At 37.2% G+C, this 23,830-nt stretch overlaps 1 protein-coding gene across 1 annotated transcript in view; it reads right to left on the bottom strand.

Moving 5' to 3' along the window:
• LOC114668668 (ERC protein 2) overlaps positions 1-23,830 on the bottom strand; it is a 724,143-nt gene that overhangs the window by 352,255 nt on the left and 348,058 nt on the right. Inside the window, 1 exon segment of the mRNA XM_028824542.2 lies at positions 14,585-14,716. Within this exon segment, the coding sequence (XP_028680375.1) occupies positions 14,585-14,716 (132 nt within the window).

Genomic DNA, 23,830 nt, shown 5'->3' with positions numbered 1-23,830 from the left:
ATAGAGTACATATCAGGCAAACAAAAGTAAACTTATCAGCCACAGAACAAGAACATCTGAAAAAGTATAATGAAAAGGAAATGAAAAATAATTAAAATGAATTACTCAGGGTAATAGACATCGCACCTGAACTATTGGAGGTGTTACTTTGGAAAAACTATCACTTTTTCCACAATTTATTGCTGTGGTATGATTATTACTGACTGACTGTTGTGCGCTCCAGTCATTGCCATTAGTATCCACATTGAAAAAGGGCAAATTAATTCACTTCAGCACAGCACACATACAGTATGTTCAATGAATTCACTCATATAGAGCTCAGTCAACACGAATGCATATATTGTGGTATGATGCTAGGTACAATGTGAATAATGTACAAACAAGACGCAGTAAGCTAGCACACAGAAATATGTACAGTCTGATTGACAGGGAGGTACTGGACATATATACTGACTGGTAAAACTCTCACATCACATAACCAAACTTTCATTTGACTTTTTTGACTCACAAGTACCCTCTAGAGACCACACATGGTATATATGGTGCTGGACATACATATAGTATATTTAACTCAGTACAACTGTTGTGTTAAGGAGTAGATGGACTCTTTAAGAAATAAATTAAATCAGTACCAAAATGAGGTGTTGTTTATCCATGCAGGTCCTTATTTTTATCTAATACTCGGTAAAGACTTTGTCACATTTCTTGTGTCAAGATGCAACAATGTAGAAAGTCACAGGGCCAAATATTTTATGGATCTGACTGGCAATAATGGTATGACGGTTGGAAGACAAAGTCAGAGAGGCGAGATTACGTTGGTTTGGACATGTGCAGAGGAGAGATGCTGGATATATTGGGAGAAGGATGCTAAGGATGGAGCTGCCAGGGAAGAAGAAAGAGGAAGGCCTAAGAGGAGGTTTATGGATGTGGTGAGAGAGGACATGCAGGTGATGGATGTGACAGAACAAGATGACGAGGACAGAAAGATATGGAAGACGATCTGCTGTGGCAACCCCTAACGGGAGCAGCGAAAAGAAGAAGATAGCATTTTTTATTAATTTTATAGAATTATGCTTATTTATTTTAATTGTACTACACCACCAAACATTGAGTTTCAAATAGAAGACCAACCGTCCAACTTGAACTGACCCTCTAATGTTCTCATTTCTAATCCTATCCATCCTCGTCACACCCAGTGCAAATCTAAGCATCTTTAACTCTGCCACCTCCAGCTCTGTCTCCTGCTTTCTGGTCAGTGCCACCGTCTCCAACCCATATAACATATCTGGTCTCACTACCGTCCTGTAGACCTACCCTTTCACTCTTGCATAGCAAATAACAAATGCTATAAAGCTACAAAAAGGGAACATGCCAACTTCAGTACATACAAGTAAAACAAAACAAGCAAGAAGGAACACTAAATCTATCAGGTAATGGAAAATGATACTTGCCAGTGGATTTTATAATTAACTAAATAACATTTTCTACTATAGGCTAATATAAAATGTATGGAAGTTAAATTAAAACACAGTCTAGGCACTTAATTAAATACCTGCTTTTAAGTAGATTACGATACTGGTCTGAAGCTCTTTTCATTCTGTAAACCTCTCTGTATTTTTAACTGATAATGTTTATAAGCTAAAAAACAAACTTCATGTTATGATGTCTTTTTTGTTTCTCCTCTACTCTTTTCAGCTGTCATGTTTTTGCAAAATTAACGGCACCTGGTTCCTGGTGCAGGTAAAGAAACACTGCCAAAAGAAATAATCCAAGCATTTGATTGAGTTGTGTTGCCAAAGTTCATAAAACAGCTGCATGACTAAATGGGAGCCTGGGGCCAAAAGGCTGTTTCCTTCATTGCACAAAAACCTGTCTGTCATGGACAGTATTTGCTAGATCCAGGTAAGTATCTGCAGAAAGGCTGGTGAGCCCCATAACCCTGACATAAAAGACCCCTAAAACTTCACAAACTGCAGGACAGGATAGGCTTTCATATTCCAGACATTTCCACGGCTGTATGAACAGAGGTGACACTACTGGAGAGGCTGATGTCACAAAAATTAAATTAACATTCTTCCTGTCAGAGGTTTCAAGTGTTTTTAGCTGGAAGTTACTGCGCCTTTGTGAAAACAAGGAAGTCTGGGCAGAACTGCTTTAATCTGATTTATAAAACTAACAACAGGTGGTGAAGAATATTCATTAGGAATTCATATATTAATATTTGAAGTACAGCAATAATATAAATTATTATTTTCCTTTTATACAGTATATTGCATTAAAGTCATAGATGTACCATGAAGCCATCTATCTACTGTATGTACATCACTCAAAAGCACAGAATTAGTAGTGAAATGTTTAGTTTTAGACTGTTGAGCTATATCTGGCAGATGATCTACAAAGGGCAATGGGCACTTTATGATGAGCTTAGCTGTTAACATACAAGATGAAGTAGCTGATGTCTTCGTTTAAAGCAGAATTTGTATTTCACCCATAAAAACATAGAATGGCATCTAAAGACACTCTGTCTTTTACTTAAAAAAAAAAAACAAGCCAGCCAGGAATTAAACTGCACTACCACTTCCACCACACAGCCTTGAGAGTTCTAGCCCAGCATATCCTATCAAGAAAAGCAATGTCACTGTTAGTAGTTCTTCTGTAAAAAATTACTCTTCTGCCTCCTAGTGGTTTTCATACTCAGACCTAATACAGGGCAAAATAAATATATAGTAATCATTTGAGAATACAGTATAGTAATACCAAATGTCGGGTGAGCCTTCCCTCAAAACTGAGCTGGCAAGATACTCTTCTCCTCACACGAAAAGCTTTAATTTATCAATATAAACAAATTTAAGCATACGTTACAAGCTTGAAATGCCTCTTGTGAAGACTCCAAGAGAAAATAGAATTGTGCATGTCAAACTTTTTAGCTAGAGGGCCCCAAAGTAGTAGAATGATCGGTTTGCTTTTTTCTTCAAGCCTGAAGATCTACTACCTTAGTTAGTCATACCCTCATTAGACCTTCTAATTAGCTGTTCTTACTGTAACTCTTGTGTATGAGTGATTTACACAAAATTGCTAGTGTGAGAGCCATCATGATCTGTCACTGACCTCCTCTGTTCTGCTTCTATTCTTAGTCTCATGCTGTAGAATTTTGGATCACTGCTATATTGCTTAGCCACTACAAGCCCCAGTAGCAAACTATGGTGGAATGTCCAGGTGGCTATGTTTTGTGAAAGATAGGTGGGAGTCAGTGAGCCCCAAACCCAGGACACAGCTACCACAGACACAGCCATGGGTTTAAATAGAGTGATTTTTATTCTTTACAGGCCCTTCCAAAGCACAGTACATAATAAAAGATTTTTTCTTCTTCCATCCTACTCCTCTTCCTCCAAGCAAGTGTTACCCTCTGCCTCCCGACTCTGACTCGCTTGGATGGTGTTGAGCAGTTTCTTTAATCTGTGACCAGGAAGCACTTCCAATGCTAGGGCGTAGCCCACTGAAAGCACTTAAGGTTCAAACAGAAATCTCTGTAAGTAGGGATGACTAATCTTGGCAACTATAGGTCCCAGCAAGCCCTGTGGATGTCTGTATGGGAATACTATCTAGCATATCAAAGGATAAAGTATCCAAACCTTGTTGTTTCCCCTGGTGCTTCCATTATGTTGGCCTCCTGGCAGGGTAAGGATTCCTGTTCCCTCCCGGCTAGAAAGTTCATCTGTCCATTTTCCTTTATTATGGAATCCTGGTTGGTCAAGGAGTCATCCTTGACCCTCTTCGGGATACCTGTCCATTCACCATGGTACTAACAATGTCTTTGAGATGTTGAACAGCATTCACCATAACAGTCTCTAATTTTGCCATCTCCTATTCGGTCATTGTCTCTGGTGATTCTAAAGTCAGTCCTGTATCTCTTCTCATCTTCCCAGGCATTTGGCATTGACTGAGCTTGTGTTACTTGCCAGCAGCTATGAGAGATGAATATACCCAGCAGCTTGATACATGTATGAAATGACAACAGTCTCCTCAGAAAGACAGAGAATTACATATTACAGTATTCTGCTAAGATGGACCCCATTTATTTATATGTTTACATAACCTTCTCCTCCACCCTTATTATGATAACACTTTTCAGGGGCTCCCTGCTACCCTTGATGTCCACCACCAATTCCTATGTCTTGGTAATATTCAATTGCAGGTGCTTCCTCCCTGTACTACATGAGTGAGTCCTTCACTACCTGTCCATACTCCACCTCATCTACTGTATATGATTAATGTTGCCTGCTATGGAGATATCATCTTGTTTAGATTACCTAATTTAAAGTTGTATTTAAAATTAGTGGTGAGGAGATCTCAACAAAAGGAAGACAGGACAAATCCCTGAGGTGCCTCTTTTTTGATGTTCGCCATATCTGACACACAGTCCTGGATACTCAAAAAATGTGTCCTGTTAGTCATGCAGTTCATGATCCAGGATACTGAGGAGGTATCTACTTGCATCATGTGGAGCTTATTCCCCAATTGAAGAGGATGAAATTGTATCAACAGCACTGGTTGGGGGTGGGAAACCACAATCCTAACTTTTGTGCCATCTTTATTTAGGTGGGATTACGCTCTGTGAAGATCACAGAGTTATCTACTGTTATATGAGTAGGGAGATTAAAATCACCTGTAACCAGGAGTCACAGTTGTTTCAGGATCAACCTTCCGAAGGTCTTTATGATATGTGATGTAACAGGTACTAATCTGTAGTCCGTAAGAGCACCAGTTTGACTATTTTTAGGCTCTGGAACTATGAAGAATGTCTTCAATAATCTGAGAATCATCTGCTGGTTCACAGAAAGAATGAATATGTACAGAAGGACCTCAAATACTGCAGGTGTTGGGCACATTTACAATGAAATAAAATTCTCAAGCTTCACCTTCAGCAATAATTAGAACATTATTCTTCTCTTCTTCTTTAATGACCTTTTTCAAAGGCATAAAAAGAAATTACTCTGTCCATACTGTTTGCATTACATTACATATATTAACATACAAGCTTTATAAATGAGCAGCCTTGATTAATGAAATCCTCTATTTTCTCAGCCAAAAACCATTTCAGATGGACACAGAATTACTAAGAATAGCTCTTTAAGTTAATATTTAAAATGAATATCAGTCTTCATATTCAGTATATAACAATGCATATTTTTGCTGCATTTAAACATTAAAAATTAACACACACTATTACCTTTTAATTAATTCATAATGGGTAAATTAAGAAAATATTTAAAATTCCTCTCTGATTCATGAAATAGATGTCAGTTACATGTAAGTAATGAAAATAGCTTTTTCGGGATGAATTGAAGATAGTCCCATCTACCTAGCTACAGTATTTCTCAAAATATATTTTAAAGCAGTAAAGAAAGGTCTGTTAATTGAGTGGATGGACACATCAGCTGCTATTCTCCCTGGATTCACGTAACCTATTGGACTGAGATCACAACAAGTGTCCATGCCATCATCAAGGCATAAAAACCAAAGAAAACATGCTCAGCAGACACAGACGTAACATGTAACTAGGAACGTGCAATTTGACCATAAATAATGTGAGTCAATTCAGCCAATTATATCTTTCAAAAAAGAAAGTACGATTAGCAGTTATGAAAACAATCTTTTTTATATAATATGCTACAATGGCTGTTAGTTTGTCTGTCCAGGATTTTAAATCACCTGTAGCTCGCAAAACGTTTGACCTATTGACCTGAAATTTGGTACATATATACTATGTGACATCTACTATCCAGTTTCTGGGTGATGATTGACCTCCAAGGTTATTCCTCTTTTTATTTTTATTTTATTGTAGAATCAACTCTCAGCAGTGGCCAGCAGGGCGGCCATGCAGCACATGCATATGGGTGCCTATTCTCATCCCTACCACCTTTGCCGTCACTTCCCCTACCTCTTCATATCTTAAATCATTCTTGAGGCAGATTGAAGACTGAAGTGACAGCTTAAGAGAAAAAGTAAAGAAAAAGTACAAAGTAATTGCAACGCAAACACTGACTTAATTAGTTTTAATGCGAAAAGATGACAACGAAAGAAGGGAAGAAGCGGGCCGCTAGGGCGGAGAAAAGAAGAGCTGCTCAGGAAGCAGCAAAGCGCATCAACCTCTCAGCAAACGAATGGTAAACGTACAGAGGATGAAGACTAGGAATGCTCAAGTCAAGTGTGCAGTGTGCCGCTACTGGTAATAAATAATACGTTTCACTCATAGAACACCTTTTATGCTCAAAGAACAGTCATAGTACAAGTTTTAACATATATATTTTTGAATACAAAGCAAAACATATTGCATTGCCGTCTACTGATCTCAGAAACACAGTTTAACCCACTGTAGCTTTTTCGGATGCTGCCCATATTAGTATTTTCTGCAGACACCAAACGTTTCACATCTCTAACCACTGGATGCAGTGCATTAACCACAGTAACTGCAAACCTCCCTCAGTCAAATAACAGACAGCCTCTTAGCAGAAAGAAAAAGCAAATGTTCTCATTTAGGTAAAAATTATGTGCATGTATAAATTCAATTAAGATTAAGTATATGATTTTTTTGTTAATTTTTCATCAGTTTTTATGAAACTACACTTTTCAACAGAAACTAATAATCAAGAAAGGACAAAAAAATAAAAAAATGCTATAAAAGAAAAAAGGGATCTACACTTCCTCCTTGGTCTACAAAGTGTAAAATGTGCAAATAGCAATAGGCGATTAGGTGCAGAAATCTGAGCAAATGATCTACAGTAAGTTTAGTATCTATAATAATAAAAGGCAAAGCCCTCACTGACTGACTGACTCACTCACTCACTGACTGACTGACTCACTCATCACTAATTCTCCAACTTCCCGTGTAGGTGGAAGGCTGAAATTTGGCAGGCTCATTCCTTACAGCTTATTTACAAAAGTTAGGCAGTTTTCATTTCAAAATTATACGCGTAATGGTCATAACTGGAACCTCTTTTTTGTCCATATACTGTATTGGTAGGCAGCAAGATGGGCGTAGGAGACTGAGTTGCGTGTCGCGTCATCACGCCTCCCACGTAATCACGTGAACTGACTGTGAACTCAGTACATAGAAAAGAAGGAGGAGCCCCAAAGAGCGCAGAACAAAACATTCATTACACAATTGACAAGGCAGCGAAACAATAAGAAGCGAGTGAGTGACGCATACAAGCATCTTCATAAGACACGAGGTATAAAAAAGCACGGTGTAAACCGTAAGTCTAAATTAACTTTATACAAACACTCCCGCTGCCGTTTGCAATACCATATTCGCGAGATACAACTTTAATGAGAAGACACGAGGTATAAAAAAGCACGGTGTAAACCGTAACCTTAACTTTATAGAAACGCTCCCGCTGCCGTTTGCAATGCCATATTCGCGAGATACAAGTTTAATGAGAAGACACGAGGTATAAACGACAGTTTGCATCACTTTGTAACAGAGTTAAAATTGCTGTAGCGAGAAACTTTTAACTGCCGGGTCTTAGCTAACATTAAATAAACCCGTGGACATCGCAACATCACACAAGAGAGTGGCTCACGTGAAGAGACTGAACGCAGCAGGAGTGATCACTTCCATAAATCAAACCTGTTCAAAAAACACATTACACAATTAATAAGGTAGGAAAAGAATATGAAACAAGGCACGGTATAAACCGTAACTTTAAGTTTATAGAAACGCTGCCGTTTGCAATACCATATTCGCCCCTGCGAAGCGCGGTGATTTTGCTATATATATTAAACTATTTCAACCATTGTATGATCTGCTTCTCGCAACTGAAAGAGGGCACCGTGGCAGAAGTTAGCCGACTTGCTCACCAAGCACAAGCGTTACCTGGTAGGTAACCACCCATACAATCAGATTGTGAATCAGACTACGAATGCCTGCAATGTAATTACCCCGATCTACATGCTGTCAAATGAACGAACCTCACGCCGTGGCACAACGTTAGGGGCTTCGCCTCTACGTCCGAGGATCGATTCCCGTAAGGGAGTGCAGTGACTGTGTTTTCCTGATGAGCCCACAATTACGGCGAAACACGTGTCGCATACTATGCATCTTCAAAGCACGGTGTAAACAGTAAGTTTAAATTGAGTTTATAGAAACGCTCCCGCTGCCGTTTGCAATACCATATTAGATGACTTTGTAACAGAGTTAAAATTGCTGGAGCGATAAATTTTTAACTGCCGGGTCATGTCGCGTGTTCTTGGGTAGGTACACCAAAAAATGTATACATTTATGCATGTAATGGGCAAACAAAAAATGTACTATACCCGAAAGCACTACAGTAGTACTCAATGTATCTTTACTTCTTAAATGTTAATGTTTTACTGTTTAATAATTTATACGCTTCTTATATGTTATTCAGATTCTTTTATCAAAATACCAGTAACAGCGCACTGCACGATAACGTGGAGTGAATACACTTGACATGACCATTCATAGTATTTATCCTCTTTCTCTGTACGTTTACCATTCGTTTGCTCAGAGGTTGATGCGCTTGCTGCTTAATGAGCAGCTCTTGACCCTAGCGTCCCGCTGCTTCTCTTCTTTCGTCGGCATCTTTTCCCGTTAAAACTGATTTTTTTTAAAACTTAGTATGTTTTCTTTAATTTTTCAGTTAAGCTGGCACTTAAGTCTTCAATCTGCCTCAAGAATGATTAGCGAAGGTGGTAGACAATGAAAACGTCAGCCGTATGCATCCGCCACGCACGCACTGGTGCGCGCAGCTCTGAGTTGATTCTACAATAAAATAAAATAAAGATAAAAAGAGTAATAACTTGCAGCACCGCTATTCAATTACACTTGCCTAACGCCTCTCCTAAGGGGAAATACTGTGGGATCTGGGCATCCGTCAAAGCAGCAATCACAAGCCCGATTACAAAGCGGGAAGCTGTGATTTGTCATCTCCCTCCCATGTAACAATCACAGCCCGTGTTGCAACGCACTATGTATATATATGTATATATGTGTATGTGTGTGTATATGTATGTGTGTATATATATATATATATATATATATATATATATATATGTGTTCATATGTGTGGGAAAGCGAATAGTAGACGTGACGTAGTATCTGTGTACCAAATTTCAAGTCAATAGGTGAAACGGTTTGCGAGCTACAGGTGATTTAAAATCCTGGACAGACAAACGAATAGCCACGGTAGTGTTTTATAGAAGAACATTTTAATGTTTAATAATTTATATTTATATGCAATGTGCTTCTTATATATAACTTCATATTCTCAAATGATAATGATGTTAATGTTGTTTATATTGATTTCTATGTTATTGTAAGTGCTCTTTATTTGTGGAAAAATAAATTTGGCAATTAAACTTATTTTATACATACATTTTATTTTTTTCTCTTGCACTCAGTGAGCGAATCCACTGGGTAATCAGCTATATATATATATATATATATATATATATATATATATATATATATATATATATATGTATGTTTATATATATATATGTGTGTATATATATATATATAATATATATATAGATAGATAGATATATGTGTATGTATGTAGATATACAAATATGTATATATATGTATATATGTTTATATATATGTAGATATACAAATATCTATATGTATATATATGTATATATGTGTATATATATGTAGATATACAAATATGTATATGTATATATATGTATATGTGTCTGCATGTGTGTGTGTATATATATATATATATATATATATATATATATATATATATATATATATATATATATATGTATGTGTATATATATGTTGATATATGTATATATATGTGGATGTGTATATGTATATATTTATGTATATACAGTATGTTTATGTATATATATGTTTACATAACCTCTTTAACACACTACTTCTCCGCTGCGAAGCGCGGGTATTTTGCTAGTCTATATAATAAAAGACGAGCGCGGTGTCCGTGTCCGGGTCCAGGTTCCTTTTGGCTGTATAGCCGCCCCCGTAGAAAAGCCCCAGTCCTTCCTCTCTCAGAATTCCTTCTTACCCCCCTCCGTTCTTTCCCCTTTGTGCACGTTGAGTATTTTGAGCCCCGCGTCTGAGTCGGATGGTTCCCCTGGTCACCAATTCATGTGTTTCAAGCTGCAATTTTCTATTTTCTCCCTTCCGGCCCACTATGCCTTTCCGTATTCAGATACCCATGTGCACTTGTACGGAGGAGACCTTACGGAACAATGCCGAAACAAAAGGCAACTGAACCTGCTGCTGCGAGAGAGGACACATTACAGCGTCATCACAAAGCAAAGAGGCAAAGGCGTGCCAGTCGCTTGCAAGAAACGGACAGTCAGCATTCACACAGATTAGCTCAACGACGTGTCTCTGCCGCACAACGAAAGGCAGCTGAAACCCCTTCTGATTAGTCTGCGTCCCACACTTCGTGAATCATGGGTTTTGTTTTGAAATTTTGTTTCCCATGCAAAAATCAAAAGCGGTGCGATGAAGAACTCTGTTCACGACTGGCAGCCGCGTTTAAACAGGGAATCCTTCAACTGTGGTCATCCAACGCGCAGTGTAGCGCGCGCCAGGTCGCTAGTATTACAATATTTTCTTATCAAGATAATTTGATTTCTTTTGTATTAGATGACTTACTATAATAATTACTGGTCATTTCTTCCCCTGCCTTTACTGTAAAGTAATTGCTGGGGATAATGTGTAATATTATGGATTTGTCCCAAATAACTGCACATCTTTTACTGATTTGTTTGTTTTTCAGTAATCTAAATACATTAAAATATGTAACAATCAGTTCATTAACCAACCACACTTACTGAGGTTTAGCCTCAGAATTATTTAAAACTTCATCTTCCACAATAAGGGACTTAAACAAAAGCACCCCTCCATTATCTCCTAAAACGGTAGTTCCTGTAACTTCAACGCATGTTGGATTATAAATTGCAAAGTAACCAAATAGTATACAGCTTCTTCTTCTGGTTAAAGACACCTAGCTACATGCCAAAACTACTTTAAAAGCAGGCAACGTGACTATAAAGAAGAGAGTACATTTCAGTTCAATGAGCATGTTTTCTAAGTTAATTGTAATTGGTTTTCAGCTGGTTTAGTTGTAACTGTGTAGTTACAAAAGCCACACACGTCTGGAATGTGCCACTGATGTAAAGTCAATCAAGACTGCAGCTTATTTGTTTTAATAATGAGGTTCTTTCTTTATCTGTTGAGCTGAGTGAAACCTGGCTGAGAGACTCACTAAGAATCCACAGAACATAAAAGAACTTTGAATGTGGGGCCTCTGTCAAGTATCACTCAGTCATTTTTTGATGGACGCCAAAATTGGTGATAGGCCAGGACTGGTTTTCTAAAGAGCACCTGCAAGTGATCCAGCACAATATCAGAGAGAGAGACCGAGGAAAACAAAAGGGAGTGGCTTTTAATAGAAAACTTCAGTAAAACCTAAACATGGCTTTGTGTCTGTCGCCATATGCTAGTGTGTTAATCAAGTAGTGATTAAACTGTGAATAAAAGATCATTAATACAAAAGGTAAAACAAATGCATGAAATAAAGCAAATAAATTCTTTAAAGCAGGCACAGCAAGCACATTTAAGGAAAATAAAAACTCAAACCTTTGAGCACAAAGTGACACCTATTCACGTAATCATAAACAGAATATTAATAAATACATTATGAGAGCTGCACAGTAGCAAACATATTCGCAGTTTACCTCAAAATCAATATGCTAACCTGGGAATAGTAAGTTTCAGAAATGTCACACTTAACAGCCAAAACATGGAAGGCTCACACTTTTAAACTACATTCCATAGTGTGCAATTTATTCTGGCTTTAAAATGAAGTAACCAGAAAACAGAATGTGTGACAAGTAAAACATCATTAGGTATTTCTTTGTGCTTTTTTTCCCCCCAATTATTTATTTTTTTAATGTTGCAGTTTCTCTTTTTTGAAGGGCACCCATGTTAGCGACATATACAGTATATATTATATAAACAAGTATAGCCAATCAATAAAATACTAACCTGTTCAAAAAACAAGCTCTTCAGTTCAAGTAACATGAATATATTATGTACCAACTGCCATTGACGGAAAAAAATATTGGATCATGAATAAATAAATTAGTTTAATATTATATTTATATATTATATAGTGCAGGCAGGGTGGAGTGGGTGGAGAAGAGTGTCAGGAGTAATTTGTGACAGACAGGTATCAGCAAGAGTGAACGGGAAAGTCTACAGGACGGTAGTGAGACCAGCTATGTTATATGGGTTGGAGATGGTGGCACTGACCAGAAAGGAGGAGACAGAGCTGGAGGTGGCAGAGTTATCGATGCTAAGATTTGCACTGGGTGTGACGAGGATGGACAGGATTAGAAATGAGGACATTAGAGGATCAGCCCAAGTTGCAAGTCAGAGAGGCGAGATTGTGTTGGTTTGGACATGTGCAGAGAAGAGATGCTGAGTATAATGAGAGAAGGGTTCTAAGGATAGAGCTACCAGGGAAGAGGAAAAGAGGAAGGCCTAAGTGAAGGTTTATGGATGTGGTGAGAGAGGACATGCAGGTGATGGGTGTAACAGAACAAGATGCAGAGGACAGAAAGATATGGAAGAAGATGATCCGCTGTAGCAACCCCTAACAGGAGCAACCGAAAGAAGAAGAATAATTTTATATGTTATATTATATTATATATAGATCACTCCAGACCAGCAAGCAAGTGCTCTCAAGTCACAAGTGGACATTTAACCCTGAAAAGTCATCTTGATCTCAAGCATATGAGATCTAGGGTCGGGTGGGCCGATAGCTGAAACCAGAGGCCAACTCCACAAAATGCATGACAGAGTTGGTTGCCTGTGATTTCTTACTCTAAGCCCTGCCGGAACATTTCATCCAGCTGGTCTGGAGACAGAACCATAAAGACATGGACGCAGCCCTAGACGGCCACTATGTCACCTCTCAAGTCAAACGGACTAAGAGACATGCTGATCGCCATAAATCCCAGCAGGGGTATGTTGCTAATCCAGAGCCTGCCTGGCGCAATTCAGAAACTGTATGTGTGTCCCCTAAGGAGAAGGACACAGTGCCTCCCTGCTGCTACATGTATGGGGAGTTAGGACACACCATTCCCAACTATCCCCTGCTGCAGGACTGCAGTTAGGCGAGAGGAGAGAGGTACTTTTGTTTAAAAACTGTCTCTTTCGTGGGATGAGGTGGCTGTAGTTAACGGGCACAAGGTCTCAGCATTAATTGATTCCGGCAGCAACATTTCTATTATTGCTCACCATTATATACTTTTGCAACAGATGGCATCTCTGTTTCATTTCATCACTCCTTGAACATCCATGTAATTAGTGTACATATTTTATATAAGAACTGCATACCTTTTATGCATGTTCTACTTTGAAAGTCATACTGGTATATATCCATAAACATATCCACATATACATGTTAATCCAATGTATACAAACCACTGTATCTGAAACTCTATCATATATATATTATATATATATACACACATATATATATATATATATATATATATACACATATATATACTGTATATTATAAATATATATATATATATATATATATATATATATATATATATATATATATATATATATATGAATATGAAACCAATAATATATTTATTAACAATTCAGTCCTCCACAGCAAAGTCAATACATAGTATATATAAAATGAATACAAAAAAATACAAGGAAATCACAAAACTTGTTGCATTTAGAAAAAATTAAAGCAGTCCTGCCATTTTCCCTCAATCTATTAAGTTCAGCACTTGTAAGCTGGCAGCAGGAGAACTACCAAATGATTGAACTTTTACAAATTGGGGGTCCAGTAGCAGATGGTTCTTTAGGGAGGTGATAGCCAGTGTTACCTAGGCACATGTGGGACAGTATTTTGGGTGGTGGACCAAACTAATGTGTCAACAGGGTCCCTTGTCCATACAATCAGAACCTTTCTGTTTTCTATTTTTTTTTATATATATATACTTTGAGTTCTTTCATTATTTACCTCTTCCTTGTACTGATTTTTCCATCAACAATTTATTTTGATAAAAAAGTGCTTTTGACCTCTTTGTTCTTGGTAGGGATAGCACAAAAGGAAGCTGCTTGTCAATATAAAATACATATATATGCACTCCTTCTTACATGTAGCAAAGTGATTTTGAGTCATAATTGTGTCTTTTCCGTATACTGTGATCACTGTGAACTTTCTTATAAAAGTCGTCAGAGAGATTTGCAAATGTGAACAATGATCTAAGCTTATAAAGTTAAGTGCGTCATATATAAGTAAATTGAAACTGAAAATTAAATAGCACAAATAAACATTGTGTAGATTTTTCCATCTCAACGTTTAAGCATTAGCTTGCTATGGCATATATTATACAAATTTGGAAATGCACAGCAAGGAAAACAGAGGCAAGGTATTATAAAAGAACAGGGGAACATATAAAACATTATACATTAAAAGGAATGTTTAGCATTACTGGCCAAAAAAATGAAAGTAACAACGTTAATATTTCTCATGCAGACCTGTCTCTCAGCAGCACCTCGAGCAGCCTCCTCTCGTGCCAAAAGCATCTCTCTCTCAGTTCTGGCATGCACACTGTCTCGTAAAGCCTCCTCCAGTTCCTCAATGCGATCAGTTCTCTTACGTGCAGCACCCTAGGGATGGGGAGGGAAAGGCAGCATAGCTCTGCAGTGTTAATTTGGGATGGAAAAAATGAGGTGACTATGGTGGATGTGTCATATACAATCACATATGGTACTGAAGATAAACATTTTTTGATTACTGACACTCTTATGATTGCATAGTGTCCTAGGAGAGATGGCGAGTGAGACCGAATTTTGACATGTTAGGGGATGAAAATGGGTGTAAGAGATGTAACATAGGCGAGAAACAGGACATTTACAGAATTACTATAACAACAGTCGCTATTGACCACAGCATTTTCTGGGTTTTTTTTTTTTTTATATAATTCTTTCCCTAATTTGATTAACTATGCCAGGGCCCAAAATGAAAACGAAATGTTAAACTAAACTCATAAATGCAGTGCTTAACAAATTTTACTTAGAGGGGAGTTTATTTATCTCTTTAATGTTCACTATGATAGTTAAAATTTCATCTTCATGTCGATAAGCAAAAAATATAATATATATTTACTACATATTTTAAAAACATTGTACTTACAAATTGTTTAATTTTTGTAAACCTTTCTCATGTTTAGATAGATTGTTGACGTAAAAAAATTTCAGGAGAATGTTTAATCATGAATAAAAGTACCTGAGTTACTAGATATGGCACTGGGATGATGAAGAGGAATAATAATTTGCAGTGACACCCAGAAAATACTGCGGTTTTCCAATTATCGGAACGAGTGATATTCTGTATCAAAGCCAACTAATCATTTTTTTTTTTATTTAATTGTGCATGACTCAATTCCAAAAAATAACAGAACTAAAAACATCATCAGTTCAGGTTATACTGTAAATGGTTATTAGATACAGTTTGTGGGCAATTTAAATGTGAACATTTATATCAACCTTGTGAAACACTAAAATGCGTGAACTGTATTACTAGTCTAGATATGTGACATGTGTTAAGGGTGAAGTCATTTAGTTAATGACACATGGCTAAAGCTGAATGTCTCTCTAAATGATAAAGAAACAAATACAAGCTCTGAAACATAATAGGTTTAGAGCCTAAGAAATCTAGCATCTGCTCTCCTCCTGGAGTAGGTGATTTCCTCTTTTTTGTCAGCAGTGCAGGAACATAAAACTGAGTTATCTTAAATGGTGGAAAGCAGCCTGTGACATAAATCACTGATATGATCAAATAACTTTGGGGTCACACTCTAGAGGGATAAGGATATAGATGAAACCAAAGCTGGGGTTTTTGAAGTTTTAAAGCAGCAGATCAGATGTCAGTGATAAGGAAATGTTACGTAATACACATACAATTGCTAAGTTTCCTCATTAATGACAACATTTTAAAATAGTAGCAGCCCACAAATAGGTAGTATGGAGATTGTGATTATTAATTTTTTAAGGCATCCTACAGGTGGGTTACGTAAGGTTCTAATGTCGCAAATGAAGACCTACTAAACAAAGGGAGAGGGTGTTGACATTACACGCATGATTACTTTCTAAACCCTGCTGTCTTTAAAACGTCTGAGGCTCAGGATCTGCGCTGGTATCCAGAAGGCTTTCGGTTCGAATCCCCGTCACTGCCAAAAGAGATCCTACTCTGCTGGGCCCTTGAGCAAGGCCCTTAACCTTCAATTGCTCCAGGGGCACTGCACAATGGCTGACCCTGCGCTCTGACCCCAAGGGGTATGCGAAAACTACCAAATTCCTAATACAAGAAATTGTGTAAGTCAAAATAAAGAACAAAAAAAAAGTACTAAGTCAACAAGTCAGAGTACTGTACTATTGCACTCTGTCTTCCTTTATATATATATACGTCTATTCAATCTGAAAACATGGCAAATAAATCTAATAAAGATATAATATGACATCTAATATGACATAGTCTCCTCACCTTGGGTTATCAGTACTTAAAACAGGTAGTGACTGGACATCTATACTTGGTAAGCAAAGTTGGTCAAATAGTTTATTAAATATTGAAGCTACAATACTACACACTGTATTTAAGTACACAACCATAATTATTCAAATGTTAATATTAAATTATTTTATCAGGGATACCAAACCAAGAACTATAAAGTCTGGTCACGACTTACAACTGGAGAAGCTCAAGACAGTAAAGAGCAAGCTCTGCGCACCCTGTGACCCTCATTGACTATTATAGTTTATCATTACAGCTCAGGAAATCAGAGCCTGGGGCTTGTGTTGTGACAGCCATGGGCATGTGCAGCTGGATTTGTCAATGATCATCAAAGGCCGGAAATAAACACACATTCCACCAGCTGCATCTTTTAATTCAGGATGAACCTCAACGAAGACATTTTGACATGTAAGCTTCGTTATTCAATATACTTTTTAAACATTTTAAAGCCAGTTCCATGGAAAGGGTAAGACAAAGAAGTGGGTTTTGGCTTCTGGCAATTCTCAAATCTCTGTGTGTGCTATATAGGCAGGTTCAGCACCTTGCTTGCAGATGAAGTTATATAAATAAAATTTGAATCCAAACAGCCAGTTAGACGCAACACAGCAACTTTCATCCTATGCACAAAACTGACAGAGGAGTGAAATATAAACCTGTCACTGTGAGAGGTTAAAAGGGGCCCAATTCATTTCAACATTATAAAAATGTTTAAGTTTTCATTAAGGTCTTCAGTAGATGAACACTGAAGGATAACATTAATCAAAGCAGAAACATTTAAAAATTTGTGGTTTCTAATTTCTCAGAATGGTCCTTTCACAACGAAAAAGTGCAACCAAAACAAAAACAAATTAAAGGTACATAAGCTGCTGTTGCTGCTGCTTAATGACACAGGGAAGCTGTGTGCTTCGTCTCCATATGGTATAATTGAATTTGACAACATACCCGCAATTTAATGCATTTAAATCAACACAGTTTGGGCATGACAGGGACAACCTTAGACCAACATGTGGAACACGGCCATGTCAGGATTTTCTGCACACCCTAACTGAAACCCAGATAATTATTTCAACATCATTCATCAAGCCATTTCCTAGGAAAATGACTTTTTTTATTTTAACGTAGTCTGTAAAGAAGCAACAAGCACAGAACACAAAACACAACACTATTTTTGAGCACATGTATATTTTACTTAATAAAAATGGTGTTTTATCTTAATACGATTAGATTTAAGTTTCACAATGCTGCTCTTCAAATAATAATGAATTTGAGTTGCTTTTTAATGTACCAGATATATAAATGACTTCAGTGAATTATCTTTTTCAAGAGCAGTACCATCTTGGTAATATTTGGATTAGGTATAGTAATATGAGTGCATAGTACTGTTCAATAGACAATGAAATAGTGTCGACAGGAGACCATTATATCAGTTGTTTCCAAGATAAACCTTGGCTCCACGTTGCTTTTAATTCTCTGTCATCAGTTATGTTTTACTTGATAAGGTTTTCTGAATGAACATATCCCTTGCAATAGAAGAGAAGTAAAATAATGGACTGAAGCATTCTTCGTAACATTTAGTAAAAAGGCAGTTTTCTACACTTTTTAACTTCTTGTATACGGAGAATGGGGAAAGTATTGTAATCGTCCAAATATTCAATGCTGACATTTTGCTGAATCTCAACGTTGTAGACCACCCTGACTTTCTCGTATACAAAGTATTGGAATCCTCCAAAAATTCCATTTCGAGATTTTGACGAATCTTGATGTTTTAGACCTTCGAGTCTGAAAATACCATTTTTGGAAATATGTCTGTGTGTGTGTATAAACATGATATCTTGAGTACGCTTTAACTTAGGCCAACTAAATTTTGCAAACAAGTATTAGGTACAAAAGGTGGATTTCTATCAACGTTTGGGCTATTTCCATTAACCGAAAGTGGTACTTTACCTTTTATTCATGCAGCTGCAGAGTCTGATTTATTCAACTTTACTTTTATAATAATTGTTCAATATATTATTAATTTAATTTGCTTTGTTGTTGGTTCTTTAATGTACATAACATAAAATATAATCATTGTCTTACGGTTTACTCCTCAAATACTGTATCTATTCCCATATCTGAGTATACAAGAAAGCCTAGGGGAGACCACTTCCAATTTTTTACAAGGAGACAATCATGGTTGAGGACACAGAATCCACAATTTTTTCTTTACAGTGGCAGTGAAGGTTAGCACATGAACTTCACTGTACCAAAACAAAGACGCAGTCTTGGTAGTAAAAGAAGGCACTCACAATTTCTCCTTTTATGAAAGGTGCAAGGTAGCTTTAAATTCATCAATCTGTACTCTCCTACTAGGGTAACTTTACTGCTACACACCTAGTAATTTCCAGGGCAGAGTGCCTTCTAGAATGTTCTGGCATCAACTTAGATGAGCACATTGCTAGCCCCTGGATAATCCAAAACACTTACTGACTGGGCTAGCAAAGTGGGAATTAATCAATGCCTTCAGATAAATATAAAAGAATGACTGCTGTGTAATACATGTCATGACTGTCAGCGATAAAGTCACATGTTATAAATTACTTAATACCGGACCTGCAGTACCTGAGAGACTGCTGTTATTTCTGGACGTTACCCATTAGCCTAGAAGTAACACTTTCCAGCAGTCATGTTACTGATGCCAATTAAAAAGATGTCCCAGCATAATAAGTACTATAAAAAGAACAATTGGACTTTATTGCCATTATGAAAACAATGGCAGCACAGTAAAGAATCCTTGTCTTGAACCTGTGACCCCAGCACAATGGTATGGGCACTGTTAAACCTGGTGCAGTATTGTAGAGGTACAGGTTGCCAACAGACAAAATACAGACACTTCTGCAGCTAGTGGAGGAAGACCAGTCCATCGCAACTATGCCCTGACCCCTGATTGTGCAGCTCCTTGCAGCACTGAGATATTATTCAACTGGAGGATTCCAGCAGACTCTCAAAGATGCACATGGAGTAAGCAAGGCAGCTGTGTGCAAAGCAATACACAGTCTCACCAGACTGCTTCTTTGCCATGCAAACAGCCCTGCATGTGCTGAGTGAAAGTCACATCGGGTTCCATGCAATCGCCAACACCCTACTTGTTGCTGGAGCTGCGGATGGGACACTCATACCAATTCATATGCCTAGTCTTTTTCAGCCTACATACACTTGCTGTGAAGGATCTTTGACAGTTAATGTGCAAGTAATATGCAGTCAACAAGAACTGGTCTCACACATTGTGGTAAAGAGGCCCAGAAGTAAACACAATGTATTTATTTGGGCCAATTCAACAATATGTTGGAAGACAATGGATGATGAATTTGGGGGTGGCTGCCTATTGGGTGACAGTGCCCTGTCCTCTTCACCCATATCTACCGACACCTGTGAGCACTCAACAAACTGCGGCCGAAGAGCAGTATAATGCTGCACATCCGCACATATGCAGCGTGGTTGAACACACAAAAGGAATGTGGAAAATGTGTTTCTGGGGTTTCCACAAATCTTTCGGCAGTATCAGATAGTACCAGGATAGTGGTGTGCCATAATAGTTGTGTGTGCCATGCTACACAACATTTGCTGAAAAACCAGGTGTCCCACTGCCTATTGTGAATGAGTAATATGAGGAGGAGGAGGCTGACAATGACCAAATGACATATCTTACATGACAGGATGCCCACCAAGCTGGTGCAGAAGCGAGGCAGGCTGTAATCACAACTGTGTTCAGATAAATCTTTTGCCTCCTTTGCCTTTGATTTCATGTGTTATTATCTCTTTCCTTTTGGCACTGCTATTTTATCTTATTATTATTAATGACACCAATTTGAATTGAAAATGTACTCTATATAGATTGTTTTCAATCAACTTATAAGACTCATTGTAAGATGGGGTTTTCAGCGTCATACTTTACTTTTCTTTGCAGTATTCCCATATTAAGAATCCTTTCAAGGAAACCAGTTCAAAATTTGCTTGTTCATTAAAGACGTACATCTTTAAGTTGTTCGTTTTCAGCTGAAATTCCTTCAGCGTCCTAATGGTCAACTCCCTTAACTTAACCTTAATTAGTTGTTTTTAATGTTAATTGGTTATTAGGGCAACATTTCTAATTGCATTAGCACCTCCTTAACACCAAGCTGCCCCCTGGGATCTTCAACACGGCCTCAACCACCCCTAAAAACAGAACTTTTATACATGTGAGCCACTGTCCTGCAAAGACGAGTGTGCAGGTAGAAAAGAACTGAAAATCTCATACTGACCTTTAAGTATTTTAACACTCTTGTTATCCTTCTGCTGTGAAACATTCTGACCTGTCATTGTTTACATGTCTTAAACAACTATTAGCATACACTGATAATTTCTGTATTACCTATATCTATTATTTATTTATTATATTACATATCTTTCACATCAATATTGCTGGTACTTCTTTGTCTTGTCTTTGCACAAGGTCTTGTCTTGTTTATGTTTTAATTTTAAATTTAAATTCTATTTTTAATTTATTATTTGCACGTTATGTTGTTACACTGTGGACTCTGAGCTTCGCAATTTCGTCTATCTGTATACTTGTATATGGCTGAGATGACAATAAAGTTCACTTTGACTTGACCACTGAAACCTGTTGTTCTGTATTCTTGTGTTAGAAGGTACTAGCATTCCTAAAGTTCAGTTCTGGGTTCAAAAAATGGAGAAAATGAAACTGCTTTCTCAAGAAACATGTCAGTCTACTGTATAGGCTTAAATTACAAAGAGAAGAGTCAGAGTTGGAGTCAAAGGTTTTATGTCCTGACTCCACAGCCCTGATTTTAACTCTCAGTTGGGTACTTCTTTCATAAATGTCATGATTAAGAACTACGACTACAAATCACTCACATACCCTTTATAACCAATAGCACATTAAATGATACCATTTTTACAACAATTTATTTAGATTCTGTTGTCTATAGAAGCTATTAAGCCACCACAAGACTACTTGGACTACATTTTTAACTACAAGACATTGTAAATAAACTACTCTTGAAATAAGTCAGCGAAGGTATATTGCACAACATCATTCTATTACTCTGTTATTTTTGAATATGACTCATTGATATAAAAATGAAAGAATGGACTTTTTGATGAAGTAACTTTCGATAAAGTAATTAAAAAATATATAGTTACCCAAGTCTCCAAACACAAATGTATTTTTTGTGCAAATGAATTTTTTTCAAATTTTCAGTGTAATGACTTACTCAAAATAGTGTTTTACTGGATTGCAACATATCCAGGCAGCCAGAGGTGTAATGAATTCAAGAGAGGACGCCAATCCAGTATAAAGCACACATAGATACATCCATACTCACATTGAGTTCTACTGGGACAATTTAACATCTTCAGTTACCGTATACTACAACAATTTAAAGCTAAAAGTCAGAGTAACAAGTCCTGGAATTGCACCAATATCTCTAGAGTTGCGAGGAAGCAGTGTTATTAATAGAGCCATTGTGCTGACCTTTGGAAAAATGTGAGTAGCAAAATCTATAAAGCTTACCACTTTCTCATTACTGCCTTGAAGCAAACAGTGCTTTCTCTCTGGACCTGTAACTGTGGACTGGTAGTCTGTCATCATAGCAGATCAGAGATGCAGCATATTCAATGTACAGTATGTTACTTAATACTATACATAATTATCACATAAAGCAGAGATGGCTTTAACTGATGTTTCATTTTATAGATGAACTTAGTTACTGAGGATAAGAAGGTTCAGTTCAGTTCAAATTTTCAATGAGGAAAAGGAGGGAAAGGACAAAGAACAAAAGAAAAAGAAATAGCTGTATAATTTAGCCTCTGTATTAGTTTTCATTGGCAAGTTGTAACATTTTCATAGGGTTCTGACCTACTCTAATTTGTTTTTTCTCCCCCAGAGTATTATGGCTATCATTTTTTTTCCCTTTAATTCCCCACACTGTTCTGTTTTGCAGCCAACTGTTCAAAGAATGATGGGGTTTTTGCATAGCTCCCAAGCAGTGTCACAAGAATGATTCAAACGTTTTACATTCTTTCTTTTATTTTCATTGTTCCAATCACTCACTGCAGCAGGAAAAAATGTGGATATTAGTATTTTAGTCATGTTATGATCTAGAAGAAGATGTCAATTTGTTTAAATGCAAATAATTAATGACTGCATTGCAAGTTACAATATTAATGGTGAGACATACGCTGGGCGAAACAAGAATTTAGCAAGTTGCATCAAAACTGTCTTAAAATATAGACCGTTGTTTTTGAAAGAGATGGACAATGACCAACTTTTGATCATCTGGATTAACAATTTCATAGATTTGTACAATTAAGTATTTTTTTAACTGGCATTAAGACAACAAATTCACTATATACAGGTCAGTCAATGAACTAGCCTGTGTGATCTGGCACTTACTGCCTAGTTTAACTGTTAATAATATCGACGGATATGAACCATTGTCACATATATGTGCAAGCCATAGAAAACTAACTAGAGTTTTGATGGCCCTCAGTAACTGCATGTTAGTGGCTTTTATTGATTTTCATAACAGGTATAGAGTTGAAAAACTCAATGGTGCAAGCAGGAGAAAATACAGTGTGACAGTAATTCAAGAAAGCCTAATGCCATCCCTGTTTATGAATGGTAAATGGCTGTACTGTACAGGAATTAAGTATGTGAGGAGTGGCATATCATGGGTGAGTCAAAATGGTGTTAGGCATTGTATAAAAGGAAACTGAGTTTTACCGACATGCAGTTAAGTATTTACAGACATAAAGCCGTCAAAGGTTTTTGTAAAATTTACATCCAGCTCTATATATAGTGATGAGCAAACCTCACAGAGTTCACAGAAATGTTCACAAACTTTGCCAAATTCCACAAAATTCATTGAAGTCAATTGGGAAAGAGGACTTGAACTCGTTTTTTGAGTGAATCAGAAGAATGAAATGGTCTTTCAAGTATCCCTGAGGGCTAGAGAAAAGTCTGGAAATGGGGCTGGACCAATTATGGTGGCCAAATATATAATATGAGCTGTGGGGGCAGCAGTGCTAACCAATGCCTCAAACAAAAGACAGTGATCGAAGGAATGCCACACTCAAAATAATACAATAAAATAGCCACAAACTAGCAATTAGTAAATTAAATATAGATCATTGAGCTCACAGAGTTCTGTTCAGTTCCACTGGGACTGTTT

This window comes from Erpetoichthys calabaricus, chromosome 18, assembly GCF_900747795.2.
Source record: "Erpetoichthys calabaricus chromosome 18, fErpCal1.3, whole genome shotgun sequence".
Taxonomy (NCBI): domain Eukaryota; kingdom Metazoa; phylum Chordata; class Cladistia; order Polypteriformes; family Polypteridae; genus Erpetoichthys; species Erpetoichthys calabaricus.
Note: the sequence above shows the minus strand (reverse complement) of the source record. Positions and strands in the feature narration are given on the sequence as shown.